We start from the raw sequence: 10,886 nt of genomic DNA on the forward strand, positions 1-10,886 counted from the left end.
TTCAGAACTGCAGCTAAGGTTGTACTCACACTAGACACGGTTTCCTTGTATACAGAGTTGGCTTCCATTATCATGATTCATCTTTTCGCACTGAAGGAAAGCGCTGTCATATAGCACAATGGAGTTTAGGATTCTGTTTACCTTGTGGCATATTATTTCAAGCCCTGTCCTTGGGCATGGTTAGTGATCACCCAAGTCCAACTAAGCCATCCCAGGCCCACCTTTTCAAGCTGAGCATGGCATGGTTAAACAAACTTTGGGGTGCAGATTGTATGTCGCATCCTACATGGTCCTTGTGTCTAGCAAAAGGAAGATTTTGGGGAGGTCCCGATAGCTGAGTGTCTTTAACGAGATTCTGGGTTTCATTCTTGTGCTACACTGTAATCTGTGAGCATTCAGATTATGTGCTGATCACAAATCGCTAGGTTGGAGTGTGTATCACCAGCAAGCCACCTTTGAATCACGGACACTAACGACCCAAAAGAATGTGTTTAAAGAGACTCTATTTAAATATAATTTAGGTCAAGGACGTTAATAAGCATGGGCAGTGATTTCAAAGGTCAGGCCATGTTACGTCCTGAGAGTGTTTGTGTCTAAAATGGAAGAAATCTATCAACCATTAGTGTCCAAGGGGGATAAACTAATTTACATGAAGAAATTGATGTGATCAGAGTAACTGATGCTGTAATTAATGGGCAGAGGATTATAATTGCCTAAAATAGTTCTAAAATCCGGGAATATCACAACAGAATATTCATTAATGCATTTGCACAGACAAATACAGTACAGTGGTCATCGACAGACCTTTAAAGGGTTATTTTGAAAAGTAGCCCATTTTGCAAGAGAATGTGTTTTGCAGATGGTTCCAGTTCTATTGTGCGATCACTAATAGAGTGCCTGGTGCTTCGTTTTTTTTCCTTAACAGGGCGGCAGAATTTGCATAGATAATAGCACGTTTTGAGTGCAGCCTGGTGTGCAGGCTCATTTGGGAACCACTTACATGGATGACACAATTCAGCAGTGCCTGGCTATCTCGGCGGGAAGAGCCCCGCACCACACCGCTCCCCTCAATTGCCAAACCAGAGAGCGGAGACACACTGAATGAAAATAACACGCCATTTTCACACACAGCTTCACCCCAATATTTCCAGAGAGAAACCGACAGAAACAAACTGAAAAGCCTGAAATATAATTTGTTGTTGCCTGGAGTGAACCCCGCTACATTGTCAATATCTGTGCTCTATTTCCGTCTGGATAGCCGGTTATTTAAGGCAATGTCTGTTGCCAGGCAACAAGACTAAGGGCAGTACTGTGTAATGGGAACGCAGAGGAAGAGGACAGATCCCCCCCCCCAGTAAAAGAGCTGTGTAGAGCCATTCCGGTTTCTACTCAACCTACACCAGCCAACGCCCACGTCACCAACCACCACCATTACAACAGCAAATGTCACATAATACAGCTGCAACAGCCTCCTTGGTGATGCTGCTGTTGCTGCCACAGGGGTGATGCTGCAGGGACTCTTAATTATGAGCCTGACTGCATCATGAAAGGTGACAAGGCACTTCACATGCTGCCTGGTTCCTCAGTAAAAAGGAGCATGTCTTTAATAAACAGAAGTAATCAATGCGACCACGTTGACTCCGGTAAAACCTTGGATAGTAGAGATTAGCTGCCAGCTTGACCTCCCTAAAATCGAGGAAGCCTTTAATTGGTTTTGGCACAGAGACATCACTTTAATTCCAATATAATCTTTGCATCCAATATCACCGCAGTAAAAACGATCAGCACTGTAATTGATTCGGGATTTATAAACAAGCCTCGCAAGAGTCTGGTAGCGCCTAATTGAGACATAATTTTAAATGATGTGCTTGTGCTTCTTACTATTCTGCTTCCAGGTGAGTCGGTGAAGTCTGAGCCTTTGAATGCAGTGGCGCTGGCGTTGGTGACAGTGTTGGACGGCATCGCTGAGAGTCTTGGGGGCTTATGGGTGATGTCTGATGATGGGTAGTGTAGATGAGGGAGGTGAAAATGAACTCAAAAGGATGGGGGGGGAAAAAATGAAGAAATGAGAGATGATCCCTCTTCTCTCTGCTCTCCTGAAAAGACAAGAAGAGCGACAATCACGTTGTTTACCTCTCAAACACTAGAGACACTTTTCATGAAGTGTTGTGCTGCAGGCGTGTATTAAGAATTTAATGCAAACTTAATAATGTAACTGCAAACCTGAAACATTTCATGCATATTTCTTCAGAAATCCTGCTTTACTCTTGCAGCTTTCTTGCAGCTTTCTCGCTTTTTTTTTTTGAGTGCTGTCTGATACTAGCTATAGGACCCACACAGGCGTCTATAGATACTGTATGGCTACTATAGCCCGCAGGCCTTTTTTTTTTTTACACCACATGGATGTGTATGGTTGTGCAGCACATTAAATGGCGACTAATCTGCACACAAATAACCTTAATAATTCTCCAAAATCAATACAGCACGATTATATTGTAAGACACATTTTTAAAATACATTAATATTTGAGTGGGTCAAAGTTACTCCAGCAGTCTTGCCATGCGCAAACAGCGGAGCAACACTGTTGCACTCGTGGAAATGTGTGGAGAGCAAAAGAAAAAAAAACAAAAACCCGTAAGCCTGTATTTATATTTATATAGGATGTGTTTAATTTAATAAAAAAGATTGATGACAGTTTTATCTGAGACATCTAACACGCTGCCGGAATGAAGTCCTCGCTCCTAAAAAAATGATTGCATGCAACAACCAGAACGTGTTATCTTGAAAAATAATTTATTATAGGGCCACACGGGCTCAGCGTCACCGCGTTTCAGTGCATTATCGGCCCACAATCGGGTCACACGTTTACATTATTGCAATCGACTGACGTGCGTTTATCTATGCGTTTAAAATTGCAAAGTTTCAGACGTCTTTTGCAGCAGGGGGAAGTCTGCAGTGTGACCCAGGGGATTGGCTCTTTTACAGGCCACGGCCACTGAAGGATAAATTCTTTTAATGAGGCCAGTGTTTTAAGGAGCCGCGATGCTTGCTCCGTGCCGTAAATTCAAGTCAAGTTCACGTCCCGATGTCCGATCTGCACATCTGCAAAAGGCAAACCCTAAATCGCTATTTCCCATTTCCATCGAGCGCCTTCCGCTCTCAGAGCTGTTCACGTTTTTTTTTTTTTTTTTTTTTTTTTTTTTTTTGTTCAGATTAAGGTTGCTCTTCCTGTGCGGCTACTAGTGCCGGGTTAAACGGATTTAAATGCGCGAATCGCTGTGTGTTCGTTACCCAATTTTCCCAAGTCCCAGGCCTGACCCTTTTTGTCTCGCTTGCTCCCGGAGCCTCCTTCCTCTTCTCTCCCCGTCCTCCACCTCCCCAGCCGGCCAGCTCTCTTCCAGATGCGCCGCTCTCACTGCAGGGGCCTGCAGACGGTCTGCTGACTGCCCCGGGTCCTAAAGACAGTCGAGTTACTGACAGGACGAGGGGCGGGGTGGAGGTTGCTAGTAGTAGTAGTAGTAGTAGTAGTAGTAGTAGTAGTAGTAGTAATAATAGTAGTAGTGGTGTTCTCCTAATTTTAAAAAGGACTCGTGCAAATATTTACATTTCTATTTCATACAACTTAAGCTCAGGGATTCAATTCCCCAAACATTGTTACTGACAGTATTAAAGCCTTTATCAGTTAATTTTTTGATTTATTGCTGTGTTTATTTGACACTTGACAGACAGGAACCACGAGGAGAAGTGAAGTGGTGATCACACACAACAGTGATAAATTATGTGACACAATTAAAAAGCGTACAAATCATTTAAATTAAATTAGGTGACCACTTCTACGCTTCAAAGCGATATGTGCACCCTAAAACAGTTAGACTAATTGAAACCTAACAACTTAAAATATCTCAGTAAAGTGTAATCTGTTCAGTACGTTGTTTTTTTTAAAAAAAAGGGCATAAATATCCAGGTAATGCTTAATGATGACAAAACTCACACAGGAACCTGAGGAGACTTCCTATCTTTAATTTGCTTTATTTATGGGCCCCCTGGTGGCTGTGGGGCCCTAAGCAGCCATGTAATTAGTCGACGCCTGAGGCCAGCTTTAAGGCCTGGTAAAGTAAAACATGTGTTTCCTATACATTAATTATTCTGCTATGCATATTTACTTCATGACATTGATGTACTCCTTTTCTGTTGCCTCATCTTCTACACATATTCATGGACACTGTTCAGATGGACAGGTGTAGACGTCTCAGTACAAACATGCGGTGTTAATTCACATTTGCACATTGTTTTTTGCACAAATTCAACTCCATGTAGTCTGTTCTTATAGCGTCATGTTCAGATTCTAACTCGTGTTACTCCTTTGTCATTCACGCATGATGTTTTTTCAAGTTTTTTTAAATTTTCTACATTGTTTTGTGTACTATTCTGCCGCCGTCGTACCTTAAGTTGTCCTGCTATGCTGTCCAGGCTGAACTGACCTCTTTCATAGGATTTGAACCTGTCAGATGCAGTTGGAACTAAGGCATTCTGTTCAAGTATTATTACTATAAGTGATACTCGAGGACTTACGGTCTTCACAAAACCTGAAACAAGTCCAGCTGCCTCTGTTTTACCTACGTGTTAGATAACTCATGACCCTGAAAATGTTCACAGACATATTTAATGTAGATTTTTCAACCTGGATTTAAAGTCTAATATCCTTGAGATTTGCCTTAATCTAAAATTTGCCAAAAAGCCTTTAATTTGACTAAATCCTACTTGTCCGTGCTTAGTTTTGCACTCTGAGGACAGTAAGCAGTCCCCATTTGGCTTTCAACTTTCTGTGTGAATCAAATCTAAAATAATGAAGTTATTGTCAGTGTAGCAGGAAATTGTTGTGAGTAAAACTTCTGGTTTTGGGCAAAGCATAAGACGATAAAAGAATGGAAACTTATGAAATCCCTTCAGACAAATTAGTAGTATTAAATGAAAGGTTATACATATACATGGAATTCTTTATTTAGCACCAAATCTACATTAAACTCCTCAGAGAACAGTTACAACAAGGTATCAGCACTTTACCTCAGCAACCAACATCCCATACATGCCCACTAGACGGAGACACTGTGAGGTAGCAGTTTCAAGTTGCCAGATGCAGAAAGGCTAAAGGCTCAGAGTAAAAATCCCTGTGGTGGCAGGTTGAAGGCTTTTTAGGGGTAACGAAGGAGAGAGGAAATGTGTAGGCAGCAGGCGGATGTGGTTCACTGATCTGGAAGCGGCAGCAGCTCCTCTTTCTCACTGAGTCAATGGCACTGAGTGGTTCATGTGAGGACAGTAGCAGCATGGCGATGCCACATGGTCTACAGGCAGGAGCGGATAGTGGAAACTCTGCCTCTTCTTAGAAACCCACAGGGGAAGATGCTGATAGGTCACAAAGTCTCGACCTCATCTCACATTTAGCGTTTGCGTCGCCATCTGTGCCTAAAGCACCAGGGGAAAAGGCCAAATATTTTTGATTTGCGGTCTTGAATTAGTCAGACACAAGAGACGCGGCTCAAATCAATGGATGGGAAACTATTTTAAGTTGAAGGTAAATGAGACATGGAGCTAAAGATAGCACGATTGACAGACAGCGAGACAAGTGGGAAACATTTGTTTGATTGCTCAGACTATGCACACAAAATGGGAGACAGGGGAACGTACAGTAACTAAGTGGTAGAGGAAATAGGCTTTTAATTAAATAAAGGTTTCAGCAATCTGGGAACCCATCAGCAATCATCTGATAACTTTTCCTCTAGGGGGGAAACGGTCCAGTTCTGTGAACCGATCGTTGTTTAGAGTTTGACTCGAGACGCAAGAATGGAGTTAAAGTTTTGAAACGACTTCTGCGAGCGAATGAATTCACAAGTCAGTTTACACTTACCCAACGCTTTTGTTTAGGGTTACAAAATACCATGTGTTAGCTTTCCTGTGTCTTTTCCTCTCCACATGCGCTGTTTACCTGCATGCAACCAGTGCTCTCTCAGCCATGATGGGTCAATACTACTCTGACTACGAATGGAAACCTGAAGGCTTAGGCTAGACTGTTGATTCTCACCTGTCAGCCACAATGTTATGGCTGATCGGTGTGTATCTGATGATGTTTGATACACAAAAATAACAAAAAAAACATGAGCAGCCTGAGCCATATTTTAAATCTTTTTAATATATCTCACATTTGATTTATTTACAAAAGACAGTGGCTTTGTGACATAAAACTATGTTTTTGTAAAATCAACATGAGAAACAAATGAGTACCAGAAGCATAACCGTACAGAACACGTACATAGATAAATAACATCAGGGGAGCGTTGTTGTCGAGGGTTGCCCTCTTTGCACATTGTCTCTCTGCAAACAATAAAAGGATCACAATGTATGCACCTCTTGTGTTTTATTCGTATAACCCCGGGTTTTTGGTGTGACAGGGTATACATACAGTATTGCCTCCGCATCGGTTAAGATGACATCAGTGACTTGTCTATCAGCAGATCTGGAATGTGTTTTCTATTTTTATTAGCTATTAGGTGTGAGTGTTTCCAGCAGATTTTCAGCAGCAGGAAATCATTAAATACGAACAACCCCCCAGGCATTCTGTGAATAAACTATGGGCAACGACATACTAATGCAGATATACATATATGTATATATATATATACCTGTAACGTGTATGACACACAATGTCTGCAAACGGTTTGGCACAAATGTAAAGGCTGAGCGTAAGTTTTCCCCCAGAACACGTTAAATAAATAAATAAAATCTCTACAAATTCACAAACTCTGACATAAAGGCTGATAGGTCGTCTTATTTGCTCACTTTATACAGCACTTTACAGAACAGCTACAGGCACAAACTGAAAGAACAGAAAGTTTAGCATTCAAATGCGTGGTCAGAATGACGGGGAAGACGGTAACTCATTCAGTTTTCATCATTTCTGGACTTGTGCCGTTTTAAAATTTAAACAGCACTGGTTGCAGAAGTTTAAACCATTGTACCAGCTATGTATTAATTTATACTTGGGCAAAGTGTGCAAGTGAATCTGCATTTTGACAACTCATTACAATGACTACACCCCACTAATAAAACCAGAATAATAACAATAATGATAACAAACAGCAGAACTGAATGAAAACATCACATTTAGAACGACATTAACAGAGGAGCCTCTTTTTGTTCTTTTTTTTGACACAGTGTAACAGGTTATTGAAACCTTAAACTTAGCTTATAGGATAGGCTTAATATACAAATCTCAAAACAAGAGAAAATATCAGTTCAGTCAACTTTTACCCACTACTGTACTTCCTTTGAGAACTGAGCGCATCGCTCTAAAACAGCCCCCAGACCTTTATCACTTTGCACTCACTAAATAACCAGACATTGCTCGTGTTCGTTTGAGATGAATGGCTACCCTGAAGGGACAAAAACATTGAATCAGAAGACATAAATGTAAAGGTAACCTAGACCTGATCATCTCAACGTGACTCGCCCCTAACCGCTACCTCTGCAACAAACAGACAACTCACTTTGCTTTTCCGCTTAAAGACACAAATTCACACACACATACAAACAAACTATATCCATGCTTCACCAAAAAGCACTTAAGAAAACACTCCTTCTCCTAACCCATATTCCTCACTGCACATTTAATCACTTGCTGTTGTTTTCCGCTAAACATATTTAAAGATTACAAAATAACAACAGGTGAAACGACGGTAAAATATAAAAACAACTTTGGGAAGTTTCAGCGTCATCTTACAACAGTGATCCCAAGCATGTCTAAAGAATCGTTTTGGAATTAAACCCTTCGTTATCAATTACCTCTAACCTTTAACCTCATATGATTTCCTACATTTATTAAGGACGTTACCAGCATATTTACCCCCTGCAGTCCCTGAGCGCCTATCTTCATTGCACATACACGTTTTCAGAATACTGTTATTAACTAAATAAAGCTATCAAAGCATTTCCTACTTGCTCACTACGACCTTACACCCACTCTATAGGTGTTCATTTTGTAACTCACAGCTAAAACTCCTAATTCATTACCGTCTAACACCCTGAGGGGGCGTACCTATACTTTTAATTAATAAATACTGGGGCTACCAGCTAGTCAGTGTGCTGTGTCGAGCCTTACAGTGCCCTTCAGGTGAGTCAGTGAAACAACGAGACTTATTGTGTTTGCAGTAGCCCCTCGGTTTTTTTTAACCGTGCAGCCCTCTTATTTGCAAGGGTGGCTCACAGAGAGCACATTAGCAGCAGAAAAGTGTGTGACTCGAGTGTGTTCACGTGCATGCAGTATTCTGGATAGCAGCCTGTCAGTGCTCTACTGGAAATAGCTGCAACTACCTGTTATTTTTAAATATTTGTGTTCTGGCCAAGAACTGGAGGAGACGATCGATAACACTGTCGGCTCTGTGAGGTCGATGATAGACAACAGCCTGCAGACTGTTAGCTTAGCTTAGCATAAAGACAGTAAACATGAGCAAGCAAATAGCTGGCTTGGCTATGTTTCCTTTGTGTAATCTGTACAAAAAATAAAAGAGTGTAAAACAATTTTTGGTTTTGCTTGCAACTGTCACGGTACACAGAATCACTTCTGCACATAGCCTCTTTGAAATCTTTCACTTTTACATTTCCGCTGTAATTGTAATCATTAAGCTAGATTGTAATTGTATTGTTTTATTTTATTTTTTTTTTGTGGGGGATTTTGTGCTCCTCTAGTTCTTGTCTGGGTGTAGTGACTTCCCAGATGCTCAGCAGATTCCTGACAGTGATGACAAGATTAAAAACCTTTTTTTTTTTCCGTTCTGGAAAACCCAGACCAGCTGTTTCTCCTGCTTTCAGTGTTATTCTTTTTATCTAATTCATGGCAAGAAAATGAATTAAGGTCTCAAATCATACCCTAAACTGATGGATATTAGAGCTTATCTTGGCTATTGCAAACTTCAACCTCCAGAATATGGATGTGCAAGTAAACACACTCAGTGTGAACTCTGAGGCAGGACATTTCTGACACCCCAGCTGTCATCATAAACCCACAGAAAGCTGGCATAGCATGGCACAGTACCTAAATCCAGACATGAGTGCAACTTCATGCAAAAAGGACTGAGACAGAAAAAGGAAATGCTAGCGCTAATCATATAAAAAGCAGTGAGCGGGAACGTGTGGTGACAGGAGGTCTCCGTCATGTCGGGGCATTCCCAAGGTCATGTGTTTACAGTATTTGTATATACAGAATGATCTGCTGCAATGGAACCGTTGGGAGAGAAAGCACAGCAAGCCATTCCTTAGCAGTCATGAGGGAAATCATTGGGTAATTACAGCAGTTTTTGTTTACAGGACGACATACACACTTGCTAATTAGACACATCTTGCTACCTGCAAGGTGTCAAGAAACATTTTTTTTCACATAGTGAAATCCTGTTAGATTACAGCATGCATTACTCTACGTGCTAATGCCAGGGGGTTCTTGTTGTTGTTGTTGTTGTTACTGAGTCTTCCCAGGTGATGACTGTATGTCCTTACAGGATGGGATGGTACTCTCTATCCCTCAGTGCTTGTGTACTCTGACTGTGCCTGAATACACAAACAGAAGAATATATTTAGTGCTGCCGACAGCCCGCAGAGCCTGGACGAATTAGTAAAAAATGACTCTAAGGCAATGTGCCACACTGCACTGCTATTTTTGGATGGCAGCAGTAGCCCATTACAAAGAGCCAAACAAGTGTGTTATTGGCCGATAAAAGCACCATGCAAATATTTAGCTGCGGCCAACACATTTCAGTCCAGCAAATGAAGAAACAGCCCCGTCATTATTGGCACCAGCTGTTGTTTCTATAGTTGTAGAGAGTACTTCAGGAAATTAAGTTTCTCAAGTTGAGGGCAATTGTTCGGAAGTCAAGAACAGCTGTGTTTGGAATGATTTAGTTCATCCTGTTAAGTGAAGATTATGTCTCAGATAATATAGCTGAGTTGTTTTCTCATGGCTACCATTATGTAAAAATGTGTGTAATAATTATGTGTCTTTGTTCGTATGACATATTTGTCCCTGACATCGATTGCTTTCTATTTTAGACTGTAGTCCTTCCTCTAAACTTAAAGTTGATTTTATCTGGAAGTTTTTTCTTGGACTCGCCCTAGGTTTTCCACCATACATCAAATTGCTGTAAGCTACTCTGCGTTGCTCCCTTCCTTCGCTCTGGCCAACTGTCATTGCCTGTTGCATTGCTACAGGTGCACCGATGAGATAATGTCAGATTTAAAACTCTTGTATACTGTGAAATGCAGAGAGATTTATCTGGCACTGATTAGATTAAGAGCTTGAATGTAACAATCATTTATATGTACCACACTATAACTTTGTGTGTAGGAATTATGTCTATTACATGTTTCCGTTAGCTTAGAATCAAGCCTTCATATCTGTATAGGTCCATTTCCACTGAGTCCGCCATGTTTCTGCTGTAACCCAGAACGGAAAAATCAAACACTGACTCTAGGGAAGGTCTTTCAGGTTTTTACATTAAAGTGGTGGCTATTGTTCAATCTCCTAAACCCCTGAAAAGGGAGGAGTTAGGGAAGGGTGTTCAGTTGGTTGCAGTCTGCAACCTCACCACTAGGAGTCACTAAATCCTACACATGGGTCCTTTAAAACTAAGAAATAATTAACCCATTAGGAAATTTAGCTGGATTGACTCACTGAACATGAGCTTGTTATTTGTTATCTCTAAAAACAAAGCAATTGAACGAATATTATCATGTTAATAATATCATGTAAAATACTAACACTGCAACCTGGGCTCCTAACAGATGTTACATCAGTATAAAATAATAATAATAATTCATCATATTCCCTACTTTTTGTGCTTTAT

At 40.9% G+C, this 10,886-nt stretch overlaps 1 protein-coding gene across 2 annotated transcripts in view; it reads right to left on the reverse strand.

Annotated features, from left to right (window-relative positions):
• The window catches only part of LOC311505425 (DNA (cytosine-5)-methyltransferase 3A-like), a 38,230-nt gene extending 34,877 nt beyond the window's left edge, over nucleotides 1-3,353 (reverse strand). Inside the window, exons 1-2 of one of the 2 annotated variants that reach the window (XM_084568990.1) lie at nucleotides 3,319-3,353; nucleotides 1,882-2,096 (exon numbers count right to left, since the gene is read on the reverse strand). In XM_084568990.1, coding sequence (XP_084425116.1) covers nucleotides 1,882-1,962 — 81 coding nt within the window. In that variant the 5' untranslated portion in view covers nucleotides 1,963-2,096; nucleotides 3,319-3,353. Of the gene's footprint in view, nucleotides 1-1,881; nucleotides 2,097-3,291 lie in introns of both variants that reach the window. The other variant, XM_084568989.1, reaches the window with a different exon arrangement.
• Nucleotides 3,354-10,886: the final 7,533 nt, after the last annotated feature.

The sequence above is a fragment of the Chelon labrosus genome (assembly GCF_963514085.1).
Source record: "Chelon labrosus genome assembly, chromosome: 20".
In the NCBI taxonomy this organism is placed as follows: Eukaryota; Metazoa; Chordata; class Actinopteri; order Mugiliformes; family Mugilidae; genus Chelon; species Chelon labrosus.